The sequence below is a fragment of the Macrotis lagotis genome, chromosome X, assembly GCF_037893015.1.
Source record: "Macrotis lagotis isolate mMagLag1 chromosome X, bilby.v1.9.chrom.fasta, whole genome shotgun sequence".
Classification (NCBI taxonomy): Eukaryota; Metazoa; Chordata; class Mammalia; order Peramelemorphia; family Peramelidae; genus Macrotis; species Macrotis lagotis.
In genome coordinates, this window is record NC_133666.1 from 699503001 (window position 1) to 699530849 (window position 27849).

The 27849-nt window shown below is 37.3% G+C and overlaps 1 protein-coding gene and 1 pseudogene across 1 annotated transcript in view; one reads left to right on the forward strand and one right to left on the reverse strand.

Moving 5' to 3' along the window:
- LOC141497117 (uncharacterized) overlaps positions 1 to 16038 on the forward strand; it is a 39585-nt gene extending 23547 nt beyond the window's left edge. Inside the window, exons 2-6 of the mRNA XM_074199725.1 lie at positions 231 to 838; positions 1811 to 1863; positions 7440 to 7566; positions 9148 to 9243; positions 14307 to 16038. Coding sequence (XP_074055826.1) covers positions 1831 to 1863; positions 7440 to 7566; positions 9148 to 9243; positions 14307 to 15895 — 1845 coding nt within the window. The 5' untranslated portion in view covers positions 231 to 838; positions 1811 to 1830 and the 3' untranslated portion in view covers positions 15896 to 16038. The remainder of the gene's footprint in view (positions 1 to 230; positions 839 to 1810; positions 1864 to 7439; positions 7567 to 9147; positions 9244 to 14306) is intronic.
- LOC141499640 (vomeronasal type-2 receptor 26-like) overlaps positions 1 to 27849 on the reverse strand; it is an 841716-nt pseudogene that overhangs the window by 297058 nt on the left and 516809 nt on the right.

Consider the following 27849-nt stretch of genomic DNA (forward strand, 5'->3'; position numbering starts at 1 on the left):
ACAACAATAAAAATATGCTTGTTTTTGTTAGCTTTTCATCCCTACTCTTTTGATATTCTGGAAATATTTGTGTGAAAAGACATTTACATTGTTTTGTTGCTTTTGTTATTTTTAAATTCAACTTAATTTGTTAGGGGGTTTTTGGTAAATTTTAAGTTCTAAACTGTAAAAAAAAAGCTAGACAGAGATTTTTCCTTCTACACAATGACTTTTCATTCTTATTCTTACAGCTTCTCCCATCACCCCAAAGCCCAGTTTTGGATGTATTTTCCCTTAACATCTGGGGTCATGTAGGACCAATACATCTGTCTGGGAACCACTCAGTCTAATCCAACCTGGATCTATACCTAGAAAAGGGCATATGACTCCAGGTTTCCCAAGAACGCTTTGCTCCCAGGTCCTCAAAGTAGAAGTGTCAGTAGGATAGCTTTTCTGCTCTTCAGGAGGAAGAGAGTGGAGGACTGGAGAGGAGGAGCTCTCACAGGTGAGCAACCTGGTGGTGGGGAGTTGGAGCACAGGGAGAGGTTTAGGGCAGAATAAGGGATCATTTCGGTAAAGAAGACTGTGCACTTGATGGAGGGCAGGGCTTAGGAGGAGAGGCAGACAGGGTCCTGGGCTCCTGGCCCTGGTGTGATTGGAGAAACTGGCAGTCTCAGGGCCTGCACAGGGTGGTGCTTCTGGGACTAGGAAGACCCTCCCAGAGTGGGCTAGCAGGAAGCAGGAAGTCTTTGCACTGAGACTCTACCTTCCCTGGAGACATCATCTCTCTCTCCTTTCTTCTCTTGGTACCGAGATCACTCTGCCTCCTGGAAACCAGATCTGTGCTTGCATGTCCCAGGTAGGTCTGAACCAGAGTCCCTCCATGTTTCCTGGCTGCCGTGTCATGAGACTCCCTGGCTCACTCTCCCTCAATGGAGGGAATCATACTTTCCTAGATTTCAGACTTTGCTCATAAGAATCCAGAAGCTTTCCTATCAGGACCCAGATGTCCTCTCTCCCTGTCTACCTATTGGTTGGAAATTGATTTGCCCTGCCTTCAAACCCAGCACCTTTGAGGATCCAGGGGTCTTGCCTTCCACCCCTAGAAACCTGACTTGCCCAGAGATACCCAAGCTCTTTCCTGGCCCCTCCTCCTTATCTGAACTGGTGACTCTTGGGCTGCTTCCCCATCAGATCCCAGACATGTGGCTCCCTATCTCATTTTCTAGCCCATCTCCCAGTGGGAATCTCAGGAGTCCTCCCCTGTTCCTAATTAAACTTCAGGACAATCGTCGTAGACTTTCCTAGACTCAATGTTCACCAGGAGCCCTTCTGTCAATCCAGTTTCCCTGACCTTCCTTTGTTAGAATAACATCTCCCAAACCCTCCTCCTGCTCCCCTTACCCAGGTCACCTCCTTCGCTGCCTCAATTTCTTTCCGAGTCCTCAGGGTAAATCCTAGTCTGGATTTTGTCACCCTGTCTCAGGCTGGGTGGCTCCATTCTTTGAACACCCCATCCTCAAACTTCCCTAGCTGTGCTCCTGTCTGGTCTGTTATCCAGATAATGTTTGTGTTTGATGGGGAGAGGAGATGTGGGGAAGGCAGAGCAGTTGGAGTGAGAGCCCTGACCTAGGAGCTTTTGGTTATCAGAAAGGCATAGAATTAAAACCTTCCTTGGTTAGGTATAACCTCTGTTAGGAAGAGCTTTAGTTGTTACATTTGTGAGTCCACAAAGTGTGGGGGAAGCAGGACCCCAAGGTAGGGAAGGACTAAGAACAAGATAGAGGATCTTAATATAATGGAGTCACTGATCACTTTGCTGCCTAAACAGGGAAACTGGATTCAGAAGGAATGGCCTCTGGAAGCCTCAGCACCCAACCTCAGGTGAGTGCAGTCTGTCCACAGACTAGACCAACAGGAGTAGTGTAATTCATTTCTATAGACATGGGGATGGTCTCAGAAGTTTTGTAATGCCTTTCTTATGGATCATTACTAAAAAGTAAAGCATGAAATTGAGCATAGGAGTAACCCCACTGACCCACTCTCTTCTTTTGTGGTTTAAACTTATTCATTGGGCCCTTGGCATCAGGTGTTCTATCTACTGCTATACATAGATGCCCCTATTGTTGTCAATAGTTCAAATCTGATCTCAGACCCTTGACTCTTACTAGCTGTGTAACCTTGGGAAATCACTTAAACCCTGATTGTCTTGCATCCAGGGTCATCTCCAATCATCCTGATTCCTATCTGGCTACTGGACCCTGATGATTCCAGAGGAGAAAGTGAGTCTGGTGACAACACAGCATCCCCTCACTCAAATTTAATTCATGTGCTTGTCATGGCATCATCTCCTTACTGTCATAGTCTTCTTTGAAAATGAAGGACAAAATATTATTTTGTTCTCTTGGTTATCCTAGAGCTCATCATTTCACACAGCACAGCAAGATTCCATCATAATTCATATAAAGCAACTTGTTCAGCCATTCCCCAGTTGATGGGCATCCCTGAAATATCCAGGTCCTTGCCACCACAAAGAGCTACAAAATTTTAGCACATATGGGTGCTTTTTCTTTAACTTTAATCATCTTTGGGCAGGTAGGTGATTCAGTGGATAGAATACTGGTCTTGGAGTTAGGAGGATGGGAGTTCGAATCTGACCTCTGACTCTTGAGAATTTATAGCTGTATGATCCCGGGCAAGTCACCCTAATTACCTCACATCCAGGGCCATCTGTAGTTGTCCTGATTCATATGTGGTCACTGGACCCAGATGGCTCTAGAGGAGAGAGTGAGGCTAGTGACCTAGCACAGTGCCTCCTCACTTAAATTTGATTCATGTGCTTGTCATGGCATCACTTCCATGATGGCATGGTCATCTTTTAGAGAGGGAAGGACAAACATCACCAACAATCATCTTTGGAAACAAGTAGTGGTGGGATTGTTGGGTCAAAGAAAAAGGTTGATTAAAAAGCTTTCAGGCATAATTCCAGATTGCTCTCTCAAATGGTTGAACCATTTTACAAATCCATCGACAATGAATTAGTGTCCCAACTTTTCCACATTCCACAACATATATCACTTTTCCATTCTATTCTTTTAGCCAGTCTGATAGGTTGTAAAATGATTTCTCAAGGTTGTTTTAATTTGTATTTCTCTGATCAGTAATGATTTAGAGCATTTTTATTGATATTTGTTTGTCCTTCATTCTCTTTTTTTTAAGTTTTTTTTTTTTTTTTGCAAGGCAAATGGGGTTAAGTGGCTTGCCCAAGACCACACAGCTAAGTAATTATTAAGTGTCTGAGACTGCATTTGAACCCGGGTACTCCTGACTTCAGGGCGGGTGCTCTATCCACTCCGCCACCTAGCTGCCCCTTGTCCTTCACTCTCAAAGAAGACCATGACAAACACAGGAATTAGAATTTAAATGAGGAGGCCTCACTTTCTCTTCCAGTCATCTGGGTCCAGTGGCCAGATATGAATCAGGACCACCTCAAACGGTCTTAAGTTTGAGGCAATCTGAGTTAAGTGACTTGCCCAAGGTCACACAGAAGTGTCAAGTGTCTGAGGTTGGATTTGAATTCTCATCCTCTTGACTCCAAGGCCAGTGCTCTATCTACTGCACCACCTGGTTGTCCCCTTGCCATTCATCTAATCTTAATCTATATTCCCTTCTAAATGTCCTGCCCCCCCACCATCTCCCTTTATTTATTCACCCCTCTTGCAGTTCAGAAGATTCCTATAGGTCTTCAGATGTATACCAGGTTCCTTTATCCCAGATAAGAGTAAAAAACACAGTGTTATTAGCTCTCCATCCTCACCTCCTTCCTTTGTATTCAATTCTTCCTTTCATGCCCTGTTTTTATGAACTAATTTCTCCTTTGAACCTTTTCCTACCCTGTATTGCTTTTTAGAATCAACTTCATCATATACAACTCAGTCACAATCTTTCTTTCAAACTACCATAGTAATGATAACACTTTTTTTTTTTAGGTTTTTTTGCAAGGCAATGGGGTTAAGTGGCTTGCCCAACACCACAGTTAGGTAATTATTAAGTGTCCGAGGCTGGATTTGAACTAGGTACTCCTGACTCCAGGGCTGGTGCTCTATCTACTGTGCCACCTAGTCAACCCAAGAACATTATTGCTAATAAGAATAATTTATTATTACTATTTTTTTTTTTAGGTTTTTGCAAGGCAAATGGGGTTAAGTGGCTTGCCCAAGGCCACACAGCTAGGTAATTATTAAGTGTCTGAGATCAGATTTGAACTTGGGTACTCCTGACTTCAGTGCAGGTGCTCTATCCACTGGGCCACCTAGCTGCTCCTATAATTACTATTATTGATAACATTTTCTTCTATCATAAGTAAGCAGTTTGATTTTAATCAGTGCCTTGTAATTGGTTCTCAATGATTTCCCTCTATTTCTTATGAATCTTTTTCATCAAATTTTTCATTGAGTTCTTATCTTTTTTGTTACAAATACTTGAATGTCTTTCAGTTCATCAACTATCCATTTTTTTTCATATAGGTTAATGCTCAGATTTGCTGGATAAGTAATTCTTGGAGGCAACCCCAGTTCCTTTGCTCATTGAAATATAATGTTCTATGACTTATGATCTTTTAGTATAGAATTTGCTATGTCTTCTGATTATTCTTCCACATTATTTCAGTTGATTTTTTTCCCTGGGTGCTTCAAGTATTTTCTTTTTAACCTGTGAATTTTGAAACATGACTCTGACAGTCCTGACAATTTATGTCTTAGGTTCTTTTTCAAGTGGTGATCAGTTGATTCTTTAGGTTTCTACATTACTTTCTTGGTCTAGAACTTTAGGGAAATTTTTCTTAGGTAATTCTTGTTCTACTATCCAGATTCCCTTTTTTTTAAAACTTAATTTAAGGTCATCAGACAATTCCTGTATTTTCTCTCATTGATCTATTCTTCATATCAGTCATTTTTCTAATGATGTTTCAGATTTGCTTTTTATTTTTTCCTAATACTTTCATATTTTAGTGTCTTATAATGTCATTCAATCCCTCTTTTCCAATTCTAGATTGTAATGAGTTAATTTTTTCTTTAATATTTCATCTCTTCTAATAGGTTCCCTTTTTTTACAATTTTTGATTGCTTTTGTTTTTTTCTCATTTTCCCTTGTTTCTTATTTGATATTTGAATTTCTTTTTCTTCCTAATTTTTTTGTTTCTCTTTTTGCAATTGGTTAACTTTTTTCACAATTTTCTTGATTACTTTTATTTTTTGGAAATTTTTCTCATTCTCCCTGATATAATTTTTCAAATATTTGATTTCTTCCCAAGAATTCCTTTTTGAGCATTTGTTCATAGTTTTTAGAGAATGAAGCTTTTTTTTAATCTCACTATCTTCCTCTGAATATGATCCCAAGTCTTTTTTTTTACATCAATGTGTTAAGCAATAGCCAGGTTCTTTATTCTTTGCTTGTGCATTATTTTTATTAGCTTAATATTATTAAGTTTTCACCTTTAGTTATGGGTAATATTGCCCTGGTCTTCAAGTGCTACTTTCTAACATTTTCTAAATTCTATCTGGAGGCTCCCCCTCAGGGACTTCTCTCTTCCTCTCCCTTACCCCATCCATGCTGTCCCCAAAATGTTCTTCCTCCTTGTGGTACTTGCTCCTCCTTAACTGTAGCCAGTCAGGGTCATGTCCAGTCAGCCCTGCTAGCCATGCCTTCCAGAAACAGTACAACATTCTTCATTTTTCCCCTGCTCATCATATACTTTGCTTTAGATGAATGTTTGTGAGTCAACAATTGCTGTGGTGAAATTTTTTGGTTTTTTTTTTTAAGATTTTTACAAGGGGGTTAAGTGACTTGCCCAAGATCATACAACTAGGTAATTACTAAGTGTCTGAGGCTGGATTTTAACTGAGGTTCTCCTGTCTCCAGGGCCAGTGCTCTATCCACTGTGCCAGCTAGCTGCCCCTGTGGTGAAATTTCTTGAGGCCTTCAGTGCTTCCCTCAGGGTCTCCTGTTTGATGAATCAAGGGAGTGTCTACACTTCAGTCAGTCCAAACCTCATCCCTTGCCAACTTCTCTGAGTTCTCTCAGTTGCTTCTCTCCTCTATTTTTATTTTATTTTATTTTTTGGTTTAACTTTATTTTTTTTTATTTTAAAGATTTTATTTATTTTGAGTTTTACAATTTTTTCCCCTAATCTATGCTTCCCTCCCTCCACCCCAGAAGGCAGTCTGTTAGTCTTTACATTGTTTCCATGTTGTACATTGGTCCAAATTGAATGTGATGAGAGAGAAATCATATCATTAAGGAAGAAAAATAAAGTATAAGAGATAACAAGATTACATAATGAGATAAGTCTTTTCCCCTAAATTAAAGGGAATAGTCCTTGGTCTTTGTTCAAACTCCACCATTTTTCTCTGGATACGTTTTCTCTGGATGACATTCTCCATCACAGATAGCCCCAAATTGTCCCTGATTGCTGCACTGATGGAATGAACAAGTCATCAAGGTTGATCATCACCCCCTTGTTGCTGTTAGGGTGTACAATGTTTTTCTGGTTCTGCTTATCTTGCTCAGCATCAGTTCATGCAAATCCCTCCAGGCTTCCCTGAATTCCCATCTCCCCTGATTTCTAATAGGATATACATATGACATACATATACCACAGCTTGTTAAGCCATTGCCCAGTTGAAGGACATTTACTTGATTTCCAATTCTTTGCTCCCACAAACAGGGCTGCTATGAATATTTTTGTACAAGTGATATTTTTACCCTTTTTCATCATCTCTTCAGGGTATAAACCCAGTAGTGGTATTGCTGGTTCAAAGCGTATGCACATTTTTGTTTCCCATTGGGCATAGTTCCAAACTGCTCTCCAGAAAGGTTGGATGAGTTCACAGCTCCACCAACAGTGTACTAGTGTCCCAGATTTCCCACATTCCTTCCAACATTGATCATTGTCCTTTCTGGTCATATTGGCCAATCTTTTCTATTTTTAGACACTGCTTTTCTCCTCAGTTTTTACTTTCTCTTCATTTCAGGCTGATTTTCTGTCATTTTTAATAGAGAAAATCTATAGAGTCTAGAAATTTCTGGCTTACACCAGCAGTTTCCCAGAACACATCTCCTATTAGGTTTGATAAGGAAGAAATTTCACATCACCTTTCATCTTTTTCCTCCCCAGACTGACTTACTCATTCACTGAGAGAACACAAACTTTCTCCCAAATTCCACAGGGAGATACATTTCTTTGTAAAACAATTTTCACCTTTATTCCAACGCATCACACAAAATGCTTTTCTCAAAAGCCTATCTGTCTCTTAATGACTGTGAGTTTTAGAGCTACTTCTGACTCTCATGTATGATACAGTTTCTGGGCAAATCCCTTTCTACTGACAATTTTTGAGGGTTGAACTTCTTAATTCTGAGGAGTCTTTCATTTCTCTGTGTGATGACTTTTGATGGTCTAGGTATTGGTGACCTTCAAGGATGTGGCTGTGGACTTTACCCAGGAGGAGTGGAACCTCTTGAACCATCCTCAGAAGCAGTTGTACAAGGATGTCATGCTAGAGAATGCTCAGAACCTGGTCTCTGTAGGTAAGGACACTTCCCCTAGTGACATTGAGTCTGCTATCAATGAGAATATCTTTATTCCCTACTGTGGATGGTTTGGAGCATTGATCAAATTTAAGAGAGAAAAGTGTGGTTTGCTTGTATCCAAGAGACTGTGGGTCCTTAAGGAAGATGGTTTTCTTTTGCATTGTGTGAAAGGAACCTGGGGGGGGGGTGTCTCTTCTTTTGCTTTTGAAGCTGACTCTTGCCCATTCTAGGTAGCTTTAGGTCAAAGGTCATGTCACTGTGGCAGCCTCCCTGCTGTGGAATCAATCTTAGGTTATTTAGTTTAATCTCTATATAGACATGAGTTTCACCTGTCAGTTCCCTGAGAACTTTTCAGGCATTTTTTTTTATTACAACTCTTAGGGATGACTTTAGTATTTGGAATATTCTTTTCAGCAAACTTCAGTTTGTAGCTTGAATATCCTCGTTGTCCCTAGTGTAGCAAATTTGTCCTTAATCTTCCTTCATATTGCCATGAAATTCTGGCACAGATGATGGGAAAGGAAGGGAAGAGAATAAATATTTATTTTCACCTGTTATTTTCCATGATCTATGCCAGGTGCTTTCTTTACCATATTATGTCACCTCATCATGATAAGAATCTTCCAAGTTAGGTCATATTATTAACTCCATATAATAGTTGAGGAAACTGAGGCAAATGGAGGTTTGGTAGTACATAACTAGTAACTGCCTGAAGTTAGATTTAAACTCTGGCATTCCTCACTCTTTGCCCAGGGCTCTTTTCACAGTACTATTAAGTACCTTTTATTTCTAGATAATGTTATGAAGTTGCACCAAGATCAAATTTTCTGATTCCAATGAGATTCCATGATGTCCTCTCCCCTCTCCTCAGAGCTCAAAAAAGAAATCTCTGAGACTATTTCAGGAGACCTGGGAGCTACCCTATGATTCCTTTTTTTTTTTTTTTTTTAGGTTTTTGCAAGGTAGTGGGGTTAAGTGGCTTGCCCAAGGCCACACAACTAGGTCATTATGAAGTGTCTGAGGCCAGATTTGAATTCAGGTCCTTCTGACTCCAGGGATGGTGCTCTATCCACTGTGCCACCTAGCCACCCCCATGATTCTTTCTTCCATGCTCTTGGTATTGCCAGGAATAATAGACTGGCCAAGAATTAAAACTGGAACAAATAGGGTTTCTTGAGTTTGCAGGAAAATCTCATCTGTAGAGGCAAAGACTTCCCAGATAAATAGTAGACAATGTGCAGAAACTGCTTCCTCAAGGTCCCTGTTCTGGGACTGGAGACTGATCTTGCACAATAATCCTTTTTACCCAATTTTTGAATTAGATGTTTCTACCAGTATGGAACTTTACAGGATATGGGAGGGGAGGCATGGTAGAGGGTTTGGCTATTTTTCAGAACAACAAATCCTATTTTAGATGATTTGCGTTGCAAGCACTAATGATTGAGTATAGAGTCCTAAGAATGTACATAAGGGAAGTGGTTCCCAAAATACAGCAATGCTACATTCATGCCCCTTTCCAAAATAAAACTAAATTCCAAGTTACTTTCCATTTTTTTTTTCCCTGATTTTCCTTCCCAGGATTTCCAATTACCAAACAAGATGTGATCTCTTATTTTGAACAAAAGGAAGCTCCATGGATGCTGCAGCAAGAAGACCTGAGGACCTGCTGTCCAGGTGAGTGAGATGTAAGCAAGTAAATGAGAGCTCCGATTCCAAGATCTGATTCTATGTGTTATAATGAACCATGCCAGAATTGGGGCATGAAGACCTGGCTTGTAATTCTTTTTGATATATTTCTTTTCTTTTTAGGGCTTTTGCAAGGCAATGGGGTTAAGTGGCTCGCCCAAGGCCATACAGCTAGGTAATGACTGAGGTTGGATTTGAACCCAGGTACTCCTGACTCCAAGTCTGGTGCAATATCCACTGAGCCACCTAGCTAGCCATCCCTGAGTTTCTTTTTTCTTTGATTATTATAATCACCCAAATTGAATATAAAAGGCAAATGAAGGATTATGTCTACACATAGAAAGAGAACTGATAAATGGAAATCTGTGTACGCTCATTTTACATAGATATAGGACAGCTGAAGGGTTGCAATGAGATAATGTGGGTAAGTAAAGGGATTTTCTTTCGCTCCATATGGAGGTTAAAAAGAAGAAGTTATCTGATTTATGAGATAGGAGAAGCATAAAATGGCCCTTGATAAACATCCAATTTTTTCAGTGGTGGGGATGTGGTAGAAACAAGCCTTAAAGGTGAATTGAGGAGGAATGAAAAGATTTGAAACAACTGCAAATTCCTCCATGCAGCACATATATTCAGATATAGGAAATTCCATACATTTTTAAAACTGCTTTAGACATTGTGCTAAACCCAGAGGCTGCAAAGGCTGGCAGGAGATAATCTGCTGTCTCAGAGCTCAGAATTCAATTTACAAAGTAGAGTTGGTTCACAGAAAAGAGAATGTTTGTGAATTGAAATTCTTGTACTGCAAGAAGGAAATAAAAGGAGTGAGGATAATGGCTTAAGAAAGAGAGCAGAACAGAGGAGCAAGAAAAAGTCAAAGAAAAATGAGAGCTAACAATTTTTTTTTACGGCACCTCCTGTGCAAATATTATCTCATTTTATCCTCATAAGAATCCTAGGAGTTAGAGCTATTATTATGATCATTTTACAGATAGAGAAACTGAGGCAAACAGATTTCCTATGACTTCCTTGGAGTCAAAAGAGCAAGTTTTTGAGTTGAGATTGGAACTCAGATCTTCACAATTCACAGTTCCACATTCTATCCAGAACGTCAACAGTTGTCCTCTGATTTTCAAAGAGAATATGTTGAAAGTCTTCACACATGTATGAGGTGGAAAAAGAATGGAGAATTGGGCAAGCTCCCACTGAGGGATGAATTGTTTTAAACTCTCAAACTTATCAAAATGAATTGCTTAATTACTAGTAAGATTTATTTTTCAACTGGCTCATGACAAGTAGTATAACTAATGCATTTCCAGATTAATTGCAAATATTGCCTTTTTAAAAAAAAGTAATCTTTATATACAGAACAACCATTCTAAACACTACACTCCAGTTCCATTCTGATTTTGGAGGTAGAATTGGATATTCTCTCTCTGAGCTGTGAAAATCCATCTCAACCACTCAAAAGGAATTGCTGATTACTATTTTTTAGGGGTTTTTTTTTGCAAGGCAAATGGGGTTAAGTGGCTTGCCCAAGGCCACACAACTAGGGAATTATTAAGTGTCTGAGGCTGGATTTGAATTCAGGTACTCCTAACTCCAGGGCCAGTGTTCTATCCACTGCACCACCTAGCTGCCCTGCTAATTACTATTAAAATGATTTTTTTTATTGGCATGACAAGCAGTGGACTTGACAAATGTACTTGGAAGTATATTCATAAATATTGCTTTTTATTTTATTTTTATTTTTTTAATTTTTATTAAAGATATTATTTGAGTTTTACAGTTTTCCCCCAATCTTGCTTCCCTCTCCCCACCCCCACCCCACAGATAGCACTCCGTCAGTCTTTACTTTGTTTCCATGTTGTACCTCGATCCAAATTGGGTGTGATGAGAGAGAAATCATACCCTTAAAGAGAACAGAATTCTCAGAGGTAACCAGATCAAACCATAAGACATCTGGGGTTTTTTTTTCCGAATTAAAGGGAATAGTCCTTGTACTTTGTTCAAACTCCACAGCTCCTTATCTGGATACAGATGTTACTCTCCTTTGCAGACAGCCTAAAATTGTTCCCAATTGTTGCACTGATGGGATGAGCAAGTCCTTCAAGGTTGAACATCACTCCCATGTTGCTGTTAGGGTGTACAGTGTTTTTCTGGTTCTGCTCATCTCACTCAGCATCAGTTCATGCAAATCCCTCCAGGTTTCCCTGAAATCCCGTCCCTCCTGATTTCTAATAGAACAATAGTGTTCCATGACATACATATACCACAGTTTGCTAAACCATTCCCCAATTGAAGGACATTTACTGGATTTCCAATTCTTTGCCACCACAAACAGGGCTGCTATAAATATTTTTGTACAAGTAATGTTTTTACCCTTTTTCCTCATCTCTTCAGGGTGTAGACCCACTAGTGGTATTGCTGGGTCAAAGGGTATGCACATTTTTGTTGCCCTTTGGGCATAATTCCAAATAGCTCTCCAGAAGGGTTGGATGAGTTCACAGCTCCACCAACAGTGTAATAGTGTCCCAGATTTCCCACATCCCCTCCAACAATGATCATTATCCTTCCTGGTCATACTGGCCAATCTGAGAGGTGTGAGGTGATACCTCAACGAAGCTTTAATTTGCATTTCTCTAATAATTAATGATTTAGAGCATTTTTTCATATGGCTATGGATTGCTTTGATCTCCTCATCTGTAAATTGCCTTTGCATATCCTTTGACCATTTGTCAATTGGGGAATGGCTTTTTGTTTGAAAAATATGACTCAGTTCTCTGTATATTTTAAAATGAGTCCTTTGTCAGAATCATTAGTTGTAAAGATTGTTTCCCAATTTACTACTTTTCTTTTGATTTTGATTACATTGGTTTTATCTGTGCAAAACCTTTTTTAATTTAATGTAAATTGAAATCATCTAATTGGTTTTTAGTGATGTTCTCCAACTCTTCCTTAGTCATAAACTGTTCCCCTTTCCATAGATCTGACGGGTAGACTAGTCCTTGATCTTTTAATTTGCTTATAGTATTGTTTTTTATGTCTATGTCCTGTAACCATTTGGATCTTCTCTTGGTAAAGGGTGTGAGGTCTTGGTCTAATCTAAGTTTCTTCCATACTAACTTCCAATTATCCCAGCAATTTTTATCAGAGAGGGAGTTTTTATCCTGGTGGCCTGACTCTTTGGGTTTATCAAACAGCAGATTACTATAATCCTCTCCTGCTTTTACACCTAGTCTATTCCATTGGTCCACCACTCTATTTCTTAGCCAATACCAAACAGTTTTGATGACTGATGCTTTATATAATATAATTTTAGATCTGGTAGTGCTAAGTCACCTTCGTTTGCATTTTTTTTTCATTAAGCTCCTGGCAATTCTTGACTTTTTATTTCTCCATATGAATTTACTTACAATTTTTTAAATATTGCTTTTTAAAAAAATGTTTACATGCAAAATAGTCTTTGAAAAAAATAGACTTTCTTTAGATGCAATTTTGTTTTTCTTCTACTGATAAACTGGCTACCCTTCCTATCAAACTCTATTGAATGAATAACTTATGTTGCCTGCCAGTTTCTTTGAGAAGCCACCAGATAGAAGAAGAGTAACATAAAGAGAGAAGTTCAAATTATTAAACCAACTGAGCCTTTCAATGAGTTGAACTTTAACATCTGTTTCCACAGAAAGTTGTAGTAGGCCATGATGTTTTCATGGCAGCCTCTACTGTGCATGCCTAGGACCATGGTTGTCATTTAGCCTGCCATCACTGCTGCAAGAATGCAAACCCACATAATCTTCATCTGGTGCAGTGATAGACAGCCACTGAGGCTCTTGGCATGCCAAGGACCATTTGGACATGAATGTCCATCCCTTGTTAGAAGTTTGGAAATGATTCGATATAGTTGAAAATTTAAAAGGAAATGTTGCACTTGATCAGAAACAGACGGTTTGATGTAATCACTACATGATTGCAAAAAGCAGTGTCTTCCTGATCATGATAGTTTGAAATCATACAAACACATATGTTAAGATTGAATGATACACATACTACTTATCCCAGATGATATATATCTGTGTGGGCTATTTGGAAATTATTTACTCCTTCAGTTGCCATCCACAAGTTTTTAGTTCAAGTTCCTTGGACCACCGTCTCAATCCTTCAAGGAGTGTGTGAATCTCTAAATGGGAAGAGCTGCAAGAAGACTAATTGTGAAGCATGCTATCAACTTCCTTAAAAGGATGATTAACTCAAATTCCTCTATGCAACACATTTATTCAGATATAGGAAATTCCATACATTTTTAAAATTGAGTTTTTTTAGAAGATTTCCATTTTACTTTTGGGAGCCATTAAAGGATATTTTTTAAAAAAGGAAATAATGGCTATCCTATAAAAATAATAGGTCAGAACAAATCTTTTATGTCTCAGTTAAATAACAAAAACAGTGCTGATATTATACTTCTGACCTTAGATATTGAAACAGAAAAAAATAAAATTGAATAAAATTGAAAAAATAAAATTTCACCACAGAAATTATATTATGCTTAAAGGTAGGGTGGATAATGAAACAATTTGAATATTTAGTTAATATCTGTGTACCAAATGTCATTCTATGAAGAAAGGGACAGTGAAAGGTCAATCAAAAGACTGATAGTGGAGCTAATTTGTTGAATATTGTGGACTGAATATGCCCACCCACAGAACTTGTGTTCTAGTGTTCAGCTACTGGGATGTATGTCAAGTCAAGAGGCCATTCTGAGTTCATAGTCTGAGTTGGATCATGAGAATGCTGGTCCTGCCTTTGTCACCATGAACTCTGATTGTAATTTAAATCAGTCTTTGTATGTGAACTACTGGCATTTAAAAATGTTTTATTCTGCCCATGTAAGGATAAAGATTTTTTTTTCCCTTTACCCGAGGAAATAAAAAGTAAATGACTTTAAGTTCTAGCAGTGGTGGGATATGTGTGTGTGTGTGTGTGTGTGTGTGTGTGTGTGTGTGAAGTAGCAGGAGGTAGTTTCTGTATATACACTATTTTTTTTCTTTCAGAAGAAGAAATCAGACTTGAAATGAAGGAGACTATTGTAAAGCTGAGCCTTTCTATGGAAGAAACTCACAAGCAAAGAGTCATGAATGATAGTCCCTGTAATATTACCTGGAGAGAATTCTTTGCTACTCATGATAGAATCCAAAGTAGAGATAAATCATATGAACATGATCACTGTGGAAAGATTTTTACATGTAAGAACAGCCCTACCACACAACAGAGAATCCAAACTGTGGAGAAACCTTATGAATGTGATCAGTGTGGAAAGGTTTTTACTTGGGGGACCAATCTTACTATACATCAGAGAATTCATACTGGAGAGAAACCTTATGAGTGTATTCAATGTAGAAAGTCTTTTACTCAGAGTACCCATCTTACTTCACATCCGAGAATGCACACTGGAGAGAAACCTTATGAATGTAATCTATGTGGAAAGGCTTTTACTCAGAGGAACATTCTTAATGAACACCAGAGAATCCACACTGGTGAGAAGCCTTATGAATGTAATCAATGTGAAAAGGCTTTTACATGGAAGTACAGTCTTGCTATACATAAGAGAAGCCACACTGGAGAGAAACGTTATGAATGTAATCAATGTGGAAAGGCTTTTACATGGAAGTGCAGTCTTGCTACACATAAGAGAAGCCACACTGGAGAGAAACCTTATGAATGTAATCTATGTGGAAAGGCTTTTACTAAGAGGAACATTCTTACTGAACACCAGAGAATCCACACTGGTGAGAACCCTTATGAATGTAATCAATGTGAAAAGGCTTTTACATGGAAGTGCAGTCTTGCTACACATAAGAGAAGCCACACTGGAGAGAAACCTTATGAATGTAATCTATGTGGAAAGGCTTTTACTAAGAGGAACATTCTTACTGAACACCAGAGAATTCACACTGGTGAGAAGCCTTATGCTTGTAATCAATGTGGAAAGGCTTTTACATGGAAGTGCAGTCTTAATACACATAAGAGAAGCCACACTGGAGAGAAACCTTATGAATGTAATCAGTGTGGAAAGGCTTTTACTAAGAGGAACATTCTTACTGAACACCAGAGAATTCACACTGGTGAGAAGCCTTATGCTTGTAATCAATGTGGAAAGGCTTTTACATGGAAGTGCAGTCTTAATACACATAAGAGAAGCCACACTGGAGAGAAACCTTATGAATGTAATCAGTGTGGAAAGGCTTTTACTCAGAGGAACATTCTTATTGAACACCACAGAATCCACACTGGAGAGAAGCCTTATGAATGTAATCAATGTGGAAAGGCTTTTACATGGAAGTGCAGTCTTTCTACACATAAGAGAAGCCACACTGGAGAGAAACCTTATGAATGTAATCTATGTGGAAAGGCTTTTACTCAGAGGAACATTCTTACTGAACACCAGAGAATCCACACTGGTGAGAAGCCTTTTGAATGTAATCAATGTGGAAAGGCTTTTACATGGAAGTGCAGTCTTAATACACATAAGAGAAGCCACACTGGAGAGAAACCTTATGAATGTAATCAGTGTGGAAAGGCTTTTACTCAGAGGGACAGACTTACTGCACATCAGAGAATCCACACTGGAGAGAAAAAATGAATGCAATTAATGTGGAAAGGCTTTTACATGGAAACGCAGTCTTACTCCACATCAGAGAATCCACACTGGAGAGAGACCTTATGAATGTAATCAGTGTGGAAAGGCCTTTATTCGGAGGCACCATTTTATTGCACATCAGAGCATCCACACTAGAGAGAAACATTAAGAATGTAATCAATGTGGAAGCACTTTTGCTTGGAGGTACCTTCTTACTGCTCATCAGAACAGTGTTGTAGACTAATGAACAAACTTGCCAAATAATAAGTAACTCCGTTCAATACATTTCTAAGCTATCTTGCACAGAAACATCAGTTCCTCCAACTGTCACTTTGACATTGTGGACTGACTGCATTCAGAGTACGAAAATGATTCTGATCCAATGATCTTTCCTTCTTATTCTTACAGATCCTCATCATATCACACCAGTGCCTAATTTTACATGTATTTTCACTCTGTGCGAAAGAACACATCTGACTAAAACACTCAGTCCATTCTATCCTCGATTTCCACTTCTAAAGAGAGTATGAATACTACTTTCCCAAGAGCCATTTGTTGCCGACTCCTCAAAGTAGAGGGTCCATTGCTTTCAAGAGACTGGTGTTACAGTTTCTGGGAAATGGTAATGACAGTGGAGAGGAGGAGCTTTCAGAGAAGGCTAGTCTGCTGGGTGGGGGCCAGGGCAGAGTTTGAGTACTGGGGAGGGGAGAATTTGGACTTGTGGAAGAGTTTAGAACAAAAGAAGAGATTATTATAGTGGAGAGGGATTTCCATGTGCTGGTGGGCTTACTGAAGAAAGGCAGTCAGGGTCCTTTAGTCCTAATGCTGTGTGAGATTGGAGGGAGCATCCTTAGATCATTAGCATTGCACAGGTTGGGCTCCTGCAATTAGGAACAGTCTTCCAGAATGGGCTGACTGGAAGCAGTTCATCTTTGAGATTGGAGCTGAGATCACTTTGCTTTCTAGCAATCAGTTTTTAGCATGCAGAGGGAGGGAAAAAATATGGAACTCTAAATCTTACTAAAAATGATTGTTGAATGCTATCTTTACATATAAAATGCATGGAAAAATAAATACATTTAATACAAAGGAGTTGAAAAAAGTAAAGTAAATATGGCAATTTTTTCTGTATTCAGTCTATAATATTGTAGACAAAATTAAAATGGTGGGGAATCTACCTGGCAAGAAAAATTCCAGAAACTATGAACTCAATTAGAAGACATGTTTCCCACAGATCAAGTAAGATCTAATCACCTGGAAAAATGTCACTTGTTCATGGCTAGGCTGAACTAAGATTTTTTTTTGTGAGTATACAGATAATTTTTTTTTTGACATTCATTCATTCATTTATTTATTTAATTAAAAAATTTTTTAGCCCCAGTTACCTACAAAGGCAAGTTTCATCATTTACTTCCAAAACTTTGAGTTCCCAGTTTTCTTCCTTTCTCCCACCCATTCCGCCCACTGAGAAAACATGTTATTTGTTGTAGGTGAAAATTAGGTAGCCACGAAAAACATTACTATAGTAGTCATATTCTAAAAGTAAACATAACCACCACTACCATTCCCCCCCCCCCCATAAAGAAAGAGAAACCTGATGAAAAATATAGTGAGAAAAAATATGCTTCAGTCAGTATTTGGACACCAACCGCTGTCTTTAAAGCATTATCATAAGTCCATCAGAGAAATTGCATCAATATTTTTTCCCACAATTTCTATTGCTAGTGTACTTTACTCCATCCTATTCTCTCCACCCCCATTTATTTGTTTGTTTGTTTATTTATTTATTTGTTTTTTTTTTTTTTTAGGTTTTTGCAAGGCAAATGGGGTTAAGTGGTTTGCCCAAGGCCACACAGCTAGGTTATTATTAAGTGTCTGAGACCGGATTTGGACCCAGGTACTCCTGACTCCAGGGCTGGTGCTTTATCCACTGTGCCACCTAGCCGCCCCCCCCATTTATTTTTTAATAGATATTTTATTTGTTTTCCAATTATATATAATAGTTTCTACTTATCATTGTTTTGTAAGATTTTGAATTTTACAATTTCCCCCCTTCTCCCCTCACAGAAGGCAGTCAGATAATCTATACATTGTTTCCATACTATACTTTGATCAAAATTGAATGTATTCAGAGAAAAATCATATAGTTGGAGAAAAAATAAGATATGAAAGATAGCAAAATTATGTAAAACATAAGACAACTTTTTTTTTTTTAATTTGAAGGTAGTAGTCTGGTCTTTGTTTAAATTTCACAGTTCTTTCTCTGGATACAGATGGTATTCTCTGTCACAGATACCCTAAAATTGTCCTTGCTTATGAGCAAGTCCATTAAAGTTGATCCTCATCCCCAAGTAGCAGTTAAGGTGTGCTGTGTTCTGGTTCTGTTCATCTCAACATCAGTTTATGTAAGTCTTTCTAGGCTTCTCTGAAATCTCTCCCCTCCTGGTTTCTAATAAAACAATGTACGTATACCACAATTTGTTTAGCCATTCCCCAACTGATGGACATTCCCTCAATTTCCTCATCTGTAAATTGTCTTTGCATATCATTTGACCATTTGTCAATTGAAAAATAGCTTGTTTTTTTTTATAAATTTGACTCAGTTCTCTACGTATTTTAGAAATGAGTCCTTTGTCAGAAATACTAGCTGTAAAATTGTTTCCCAGTTTACTACATTTCTTTTGATCTTGGTTACAGTGGTTTTGTTTGTGCAAGCTTTTTAATTCAATGTAATAAAAATTATCCAGTTTGTTTATAATGATGTTCTCCATCTCTTCCTTGGTCATAAACTGCTTCCCTTTCAATAGATTTGACAGGTAAACTATTCCTTGATCTTAGTTTGCTTATAATATTGTCTTTTATGTCTAAATCCTGCACTCATTTTGATCTTATCTTGGTATAGGCTGTGAGATGTTGGTCTAAACCAAATTTCTGCCATACTAACTTCCAATTTTCTCAACAGTTTTTATTGAAGAGAATTCTTATCCCAGAAGCTGGGCTCTTTGGGTTTATCAAACAGCAGATTACTATAATGATTTCTGACTGTCTCTTTTGCACCTAGTCTATTCTACTGACCCATCACTATTTCTCAGTCAATACCAGACAGTTTTGATGACTGATCCTTTAGAATATAATTTTAGATCTGGTAAGGCTAAGCCACCTTCTTTTGCACCTTTTCCCCTTTTAAATCCCTTGGTATTCTTAACTTTTTGTTTCTCCATATGAATAGTTACAGTTTTTTCTATTTCATTAAAGTACTTTTTTGGAAGTTTGATTAGTAAGGCACTAAATAAGTGGTTTAATTTAGGTAGGATGGTCATTTTTATTATATTAGCCTGGCCTTTCCATGAGCAGTTATTTTGTTCAGCTATTTAAATCTTATTTTATGTGTGTGAAAAGTGTTTTATAGTTGTTCATAGAGTTTCTGAGTCTGCCTTGGCAGGGAGACTCCCAAGTATTTTACATTTTTCTGAAGTTACTTTAAATGAGATTTCTCTTTCTAGCTCTTGCTGCTGTATCTTGCTAGTAATGCATAGAAATGCTGAGGATTTATGTGGGCTTATTTAGTATCCTTTGATTTTGATAAAGTTGCTAATTCTAGTAGTTTTTTTAGATTTTTTTAAGGATTCTCCAGGTGTACCATTATGTCATCTGCAAATAGTGAGAGTTTTGTTTCTTCCTTCCCAATTCTAATTCCTTCAATTTCTTTTTTCTTATTGCTGAAGCTGACATTTTTTTTAAGGTTTTGCAAGGCAAATGGAGTTAAGTGGCTTACCCAAAGCCACACAGCTAGGTAATTATTATTAAGTGTCTGAGGCTGGATTTGAACCCAGGTACTCCTGACTCCAAGGCTAGTGCTCTATCTGCTGCGCAACCTAGCTGCTCCCTGAAGCCAACATTTCTAATACAATATTGAATAGTAGTGGTGGTAATGGGCATCCTTGTTTCACCCCTGATCTCACTGGGAATTTTTCTGGCTTATTTCCATTGCATATAATACTTGTTGATGGTTTCAGATAGATATAACTGATCATTCTTTTTTTTTTTAAGAAAGATTTTATTTATTTTGAGTTTTACAATTTTTCCACCTAATCTTGCTTCCCTTCATCCACCCCGCACAGAAGGCAGTCTATTAGTCTTTACATTGTTTCCATAGTATACATTGCTTTAAGTTGAATGTGATGAGAGAGAAATCATATCCTTAAGGGAAAAAAGCATAAGAAATAGCAAAATTACATAATAAGAATTTTTTTAAAAATTAAAGGTAATAGTTTTTAGTCTCTGTTCAAACTCCACAATTCTTTCTCTGGATACAGATGGTATTCTTCATCACAGATAGCCCAAAATTGTGCTTGATTATTACACTGATGATTGAATGAGCAAGTCCATTGAGGTTGATCATCACCTCCATCTGATCATTCTGAGGCACAATTCATTTATTCCTACGCTTTCTAATGTTTTTAGTAGGAATGGGTGCTGTATTTTGTCAAAGGCTCTTTCATCATCTTTTGAGGTTATCATATGATTTCTGTTAGATTTGTTATTGATATAGTCAATTATCTTAACATTTTCCTAATATTAAACCAACCCTGCATTCCATTTTACCCTACTTGATCATAGTGTATTATACTAGTAATGACTTGTAATTGCTTTGCTAAGATTTTATTTTAAGATTTTTGCATCCATATTCATTAGAGAAGTTGGTCTATAATATTCTTTCTTTGTTTTGACTCTTCCTGGTTTAGGTATCAGCACCATATTGGTGTCATGGAAGGAGTTAGGCAGAGTTTCTTCTTCACCTATTTTGCCAATGAGTTTATATAGAATTGGAACCAATTGTTTCTTAAATGTCTGACAGACTTCACTTGTGAATCCATTTGGCCCTGGAGATTTTTTTCTAAGGGTATTCAATGATGGCTTGTTGAATGTTTTTTCCTGAGATAGAGTTATTTAGGTATTTAATTTCTTCTTCATTTAACCTGGGCAACTTACATTTTTGTAAAAATTCATCCATTTCACTTAGATTATCAAATTTATTGGCATATAGTTGGGCAAAGTAATTCTGAATTATTACTTTAATTTCCTTCTTATTGGTGGCGAGTTCACCTTTTTAAATTTATGATATTAGTAATTTGGTTTTCTTTTTTTTAAAAATCAAATTAACCAAAGATTTATCAATTTTATTGGTTTTTCTTAAAACCAACTCTTGGTTTTATTTATTAGTGCAATAGTTTTCTTGCTTTCAATTTTATCAATTTCTCATTTACTTTTTTAGAATTTCTAACTTGGTATTTAATTGGATTTTTAAAAATTTGTTCCTTCTCTAATTTTATTTTAGTTGTATGCTTAGTTCATTGATTTCCTCTTTCTCTATTTTATTCATGTAACCATTTAAAGATATAATATATCTCCTAATAACTGCCTAGGCTGTATCCCATAAGTTTTGGCATGTCGTCTCATTATTGTCATTATTTGGGATGAAATCATTAATTCTATTTATGATTTGTTGTTTGATCCACTCATTCTTTAAAAGGAGGTTATTTAGGGGCGGCTAGGTGGTGCAGTGGATAAAGCACCAACCCTGGAGTCAGGAGTACCTGGGTTCAAATCTGGTCTCAGACACATAATAATTACCTAGCTGTGTGGCCTTGGGCAAGCCACTTAACCCCATTTGCCTTGCAAAATCCTTAAAAAAAAAGGAGGTTATTTAGCTTCCAATTAGTTTTAGGTCTATCTCTTCCTGGCCCATTATTGCATGTGATTTTTATTTCATTATGATTTGAGAAGGAAGAATTCACTATTTCTGTCTTTCTACATTTGATTATAAGGTTTTTATGCCCTAGTACATGGTCAGTTTTTGTGTAAGTGCCTGTACTGCAGGGGGAAAAAAGTATATTCCTTTCTATCCCCATTCAGTTTTCTTCTTTCTGTCATGTGTAGGTTTTCTAACCTCAAGTTCTTTCTTGTTTATTTTATGCTTAGATTTATCTAAATCTGAGAGAGGGAGATTGAGGTCTCCCACCAGTAGAGTTGTGCTGAATGTGTCTTCCTGTAAGAAGACATTCAACTTCTCTTAAGAATTTGGATGCTAACTTGGTGTATTCATATTTAGTATTGAAATTGTTTCACTGTCTTCGGTATGTTTTAGGAGGATATAGTTTTCTTCCTTATCTCTTTTAATGAGGTCTATTTTTTGTAGCTGCTTTGTCTGAGATAAGGATTGCTACACCCTTGCCTTTTTCACTTCAGCTGAAGTTAAATATATTCTGCTCTATCCTTTTACCTTTACTCTGTATGTATCTCTCTGCTTCAAATGAGTTTCTTGTAAGCAACATATTGTAGGATTCTGGCTATTAATTCACTCTGATATTTGTTCATGTTTCATGGGAGAGTTCATCCCGTTCACACTCAAAGTTATAATTACTAACTCTTTATTGCCCTTCCTGCTATTTTCCCTTAATATTTTCTCCCTTTTTTTCACCTCAGCCATATTCCACAATATTTTGTTTCTTTATACCATCCCCTTCAGTGTGTTTTCTCCCTTATATCCAGTTCCCCCACTCCTTTCCTTCCCCTTCCCCTTTGCCCCTTCTTCCTTCTCTTCCTCGTGTTAGTTCCTCTTTTCCTCCCTCCCTCCCCCTTTCCCCTTTTATTATGTGAGAGGTGAGCTAAGTTTCTTAACTTAACTGAGTGTGTGTATGTTAATCCTTTTTTTAGTCAAATATGATGAGTAAGATTCAGGTGGTTCTCACCTCTTCTCTTCTTCCCTTGTATTGCAATAGGTCCTTTGTGTTGAGAGCTGCTCAGGTGAGTTTGGGTTAAAAGTCAATTATGACTAAAAGCCCATGCCCAGGTGGCCCTTGGGCTGAAGGCTTTCCACAGAACTCTTCCATGATAACACAATTGCGTCATCCATGACCTCCCTTGTGTGATAGCCTTGTACCCAAATTTCTTGACCTAGGTTACTTGCTGCACAAGTTAGAGAAATATCATTATTTTATCTTGTATGCTAATTTTGTGGTTTTTTGCTATAAAGAACTAGCAGATACTATCAATACATTTATTCTGCTAGTTGTTATGCTAGCATCTCCACCAGTGTGTACACATGTTTCTTTTCTCTCCTGAGCTGAATTAATCCCCTGGTAGACAGGGGAACTCAACACCTTTGTACCACTTCTTGTAATGTGATTTAACCTTTTCAGTCTCCTCCATCCTCCTGTCTCTTTACTGTCCCCCCTTTTTATGGAGATATTGTTTTTAAATCATTCTATCAGAGTCATGAATAAATCATGAATTTTCCATTACTTCTAAGTATATTCTCTCTTAAGAGTTACAGTTCTCAAGAATTATGAGAATCTTTCTCCCATGTGGGGATATAACCAGTTTCATCTTGTTGGGAAAGTTTTTTTCTTTTTCCTTTTTTGTCTTTTCATGTATCTTTTGAGTCTCCTGTTTGAATTCCAAATTTTCTATTTAGCTCTGTTTTTTTCATCAAAAAAAGTTGGAAGTCTCCTATTTCATTAAATATCCATCTTTTCTCCTAGAAGAGAAGGATCAATTTTGCTGAATAGTGAATTCTTGGCTGCATTTCAAGCTCCCTTGCTCTTCAGAATATTGTATTCCAGGTCCTTTGATCCCTTAATGTTGATGTAGCCAGGTCCTCTGTACTCTTTACTGTGGGTCCTTGTTATCTAAATTGTTTCTTTCTAACTGCTTGCAGTATTTTCCCACAACAGTCCTTGGTGTTTTCATTTTGGGATCCCTTTCAGGAGGTGATAGATGTATTCTTTCAGTAACTATTTTGCCCTCTGGTTCCATGATATCAGGGCAATTTTCCATCACTAAATCCTTAAATATCTAAGCCAGGCTTTTTTTTTTTATCTTCATTGTTTTCAGGAAGCCCAATGATTTTTTTTTTTAGGTTTTTGCAAGGCAAATGGGGTTAAGTGGCTTGCCCAAGGCCATGCAGCTAAGTAATTATTAAGTGTCTGAGGATGGATTTGAACTCAGGTCCTCCTGAATCCAGGAATGGTGCTCTATCCACTGTGCTACCTAGCTGCCTGAAGCCCAGTGATTCTTAAGTTTTCTCTCTTGGATTTATTCTCTAGGTCAGTTGAAGTATTTAACATTTTCTTAATTTTTTTCAATTTTTTGGTTTTGTTTAATAGATTTCTGTTGTCTCATAAAGCCATTAGTTTCCACAGATTCCAATCGTATTTTTAGATAAGAATTTTCTTCATTTATCCTTTTGCAACTCCCTTTCCCCCTTGGTCAATTCTATTTTTGAAGGAGTTTTCCATTTGCCCAATTGTATTTTCCAAGGATTTGTTTTCTTGTTGCATGTTTATTTTCTCTTTCATAGGTACTCCTGACTCCAGGTCCAGTGCTTTATCCACTGCGCCACCTAGCCGCCCCTTCCTGATCTCTTCTAAGAAGTCTTTTTGGGCTGGAGATCAACTTATACAAGCCCTTAATGTAGAAGCTGCTAAATTTCATCTTATACTGATTGTAGCTTCATGGTATTTGAATTGTTTCTTTCTGACTGCTTGTAATAGTTTCCCTTTGACCTGGGAGTTCTGAAATTTGGCTATAATATTCCTGGCAATTTTCATTTTGGAATTTTTTTTTAGGAGGTGATTGGTGGATTCTTCCAATTTCTATTTTATACTATGTTTCTAGGATATCAGGGCAGTTTTCCTGGATAATTTTTTGGTCATGACTTTAAATTATTTCTCTTGAATCTGTTTTCCAGGTCACTTGTTTTTCTTTTTTTTTTTCCCTAGCTTTTCATTCTTTTGGTTTTATTTCATTGTTTCTTGATTTCTTACAAAATCATCTGCTTCCCTTAGCTTCATTCTACATTGAAGTAAGTATTTCCTTCAGAGAGCTTTTTTATCTACCTTTCCTTCTGGCTATTTCTGCTTTAAGTATTCTTCTCACTGGCCTTTTGCACTGCTTTTTCCATTTGACCCAAACTGGTTTTTAAGATGTTATTTTCCTACAATGACACTTGACACTTATTAGCTGTGTGATCCTGGGTAAGTCACTTAACCCTGATAGCCTCGCATCCAGGCCATTTTCAGATATCCTGATTCATTTCTGGCCCTTGAACCCAGGTGATTTTAGAGGAGAAAGTGAGACTGGAGACTTAGCAGAACAGCCCCTCACTCTAATTCATGTGCTTATCATGACATCCCCTCCCTGATTTCATGGTCTTCTTCAAAAACAAAGGCCAAACATCACAGATGAGGAAATTGAGGCAAAATAATTATACCTTGCCCAGGATAACACATTCAGTAAGTATCTGAGGTCAGATTTGAACTCAGAAAAGTGACTCTTCCTAAAAATAGACCAGTACTATATCTATCCACTGTGACTCCTATCTGCCTCAAAGTACTATATGAAGTTTAGTTATCTATCCTTAAAGCTAAAATTTATCACAGACCTCAAAAAAAAGATGAAAATGCTCAAGGAAAGCACCTTTGTCCTTTAGGTTTTTAGGGGCTAGGGAATATCCTTCAAATATAGAAGGACTTTTACATAAAAACAGTAAATCAAGGGTAGGCAACAGAAAAAGAATAGAAAAGTCAGCACCATCATCTAGTCAGCACCATCATCTAAGGACAGGCTGAGAATGTTCATAATGTGGCAATAAAAGCTGACCCATAGAGTTGTTTATTTTGGTGTTTGGTGTGCTTGTTTTGGGAAACTAAAAACTGTGGGGAAAGGATCCTCTCAGAAGAGATTTAGTTGTTTGGGATGGATGGGTCCAAGAGAGCTGACAGCAAAACTTGTAGAAGCTGGGGGGGTGCAGATGATAGAATGTTGGGACCTCAGACAGTTGCTAGCTGTGTGACTTTGAACAAGTCCTTTAAACTCTGTCTCAGTTTCCTCAACTGTAAGATTAAAATAATAACAGCACCAACCTCCCAGGGTTTTGTAAAGGTCAAATGAGAAAATATTGGTAATATACTTAGCACAGTATCTGGAGAATAGTAAGTTCTATACACATTCTAGCTATTATTAGAAATTGAACAAAATTCTTTAAACATCATCTTCAAATTTCTCTTTTCTCTTCCAAGTAAAGAGAAATTAGGACTAAAAAAAGAGAGAAATTAGGACTAACATGAATTGAACAGAGAATACTACTTGAGAGGTGATATTCTAGACTAGAGATTAGAAAAATCAATGAAAATGGTTGCCATTGGTGAATTCAAGTCACCTGTATTAGATGAACTAATTCTTTGAGTCCTGAAAGTGCCAGAAAATGAGATTCCTGAGTCACAGTCAAGGTTATTTGAAATATCATGGACATTGGGAAAGGCACAATAATATAGGAGAAAGACACAAATTCCCAAGTTCAATAAGTGAAGAAAATGCTACCATAAATCTATAAGCTGCAAACTTTTACTTGAGGGAAGGAAAACTCAGTTTCCTAAAGAGAAGCCTGTAGACTTTCCTTCACTGGAAATCTTTGAATAGAATTTGCATGAGCAGCTATCAGTTATATTGTAATGGAGAATGTTTTTCATGTGTGGATTTGACAATATGGCCACTGAGTATTTTCTTCAGTCAAAAAGAATAGTAATTTATGTTCTTAGAATGCCAGACAAAATTTTTAAAAAAGATCTCAAAAAGCAGTCTCTCATGGGATGTTGGGGGAGTTGGGGTTGGGGATGAATCAAAAAGAATGGAAAGAGGATAAGAAAGCTTGAACAAATTTTTGGAGTTATAAAACTTATCAGAGGCTCTTTGAGAAGGAATTCAATTTAATACCATATTTAAAATTTGCTATGTGTAAAAGATTGAATCTAATGTTGGAGATAAACTTAAAATGCTACCAAAGTTCCCCTCAAGGAGCTTATATTCAAATAAGAAGGTATGTGAGTTATGTAAGTAAATTTAAACTAAGCTATAGAAAGAAATATGAAATAAATTTGAAAGGGAAAGAGTGTTGAGAACTAGGTTAGATAGATATAGGTTAGAGACAGATGTAGATCAATATAGTTAGTTAGATCTAAGTAGTCCACTATGGACATTTTAACAAATATAAAAACTCAGTATATTAGAGACACTTCATATCCCTAATTAAGTAAAAATATGGTGTAAACAAAAAATTAAAATTATTCCTTTATGACAAAAGGGGAATGCTTGAATTTAATGCTAAATAATGAAACAAAGGGAGATCAAAATAGATTAATGCTCCTGAATCTACTTCTGTTTTTTGCTTTCTTTCTTTTTTTTTTGCAAGGCAATGGGGTTTAGTGGCTTGCCCAAGGCCACACAGCTAGGTAATTGTGTCTGAAACAGGATTTAAACCCAGGTACTCCTGACTCCAGGGCCAGTGCTTGATGCACTGTGCCACCTAGCCACCCCTTCTACTTGTGTTTTAAAGAACTTGAATTTCATGTTTGATTTAAGTTGATTTTATTCCCTTAAGAACTTGATTTAAGTTGGTTTTATTCCCCTAAGACAAGGAAACAGCTGTTGTGATTTTATTACTGAGCCTTCTCACTGGGATGTGAACTTTGGAATAGAATCAGACCTGTTTATAATTTTCTAGAACCCTGATACTCTCTCATTAAAAACTGACCTTAAAGCAAACAAGCAGGAACATTTCATTAAACATGTAAGCCTGTATATAATCTTAAAATGCTGTTATACAATTTTTTTTCCATCAACAGCAAAATAGAGATGATTTGTAGCACAAAGGTGGCATAATGGACAGAGTACTAGGTATCCTTTCTGAGTTTAAATTTGACCTACTGTGCTTCTAGTCATGAGATTCTGGGCAAGTCACTTAATCCTGTTTGTATTAGTTTTCTTATCTATAATATAAGCTGGAGAGGGAAAGGCAAACCACTCTAGCACCTCTGTCAAGATTCTAACATCATGGGGAATAGTCAAGACTGAAGAAAATGACTAATAGTCAACAAGAGATGATTTATTATAGAAAT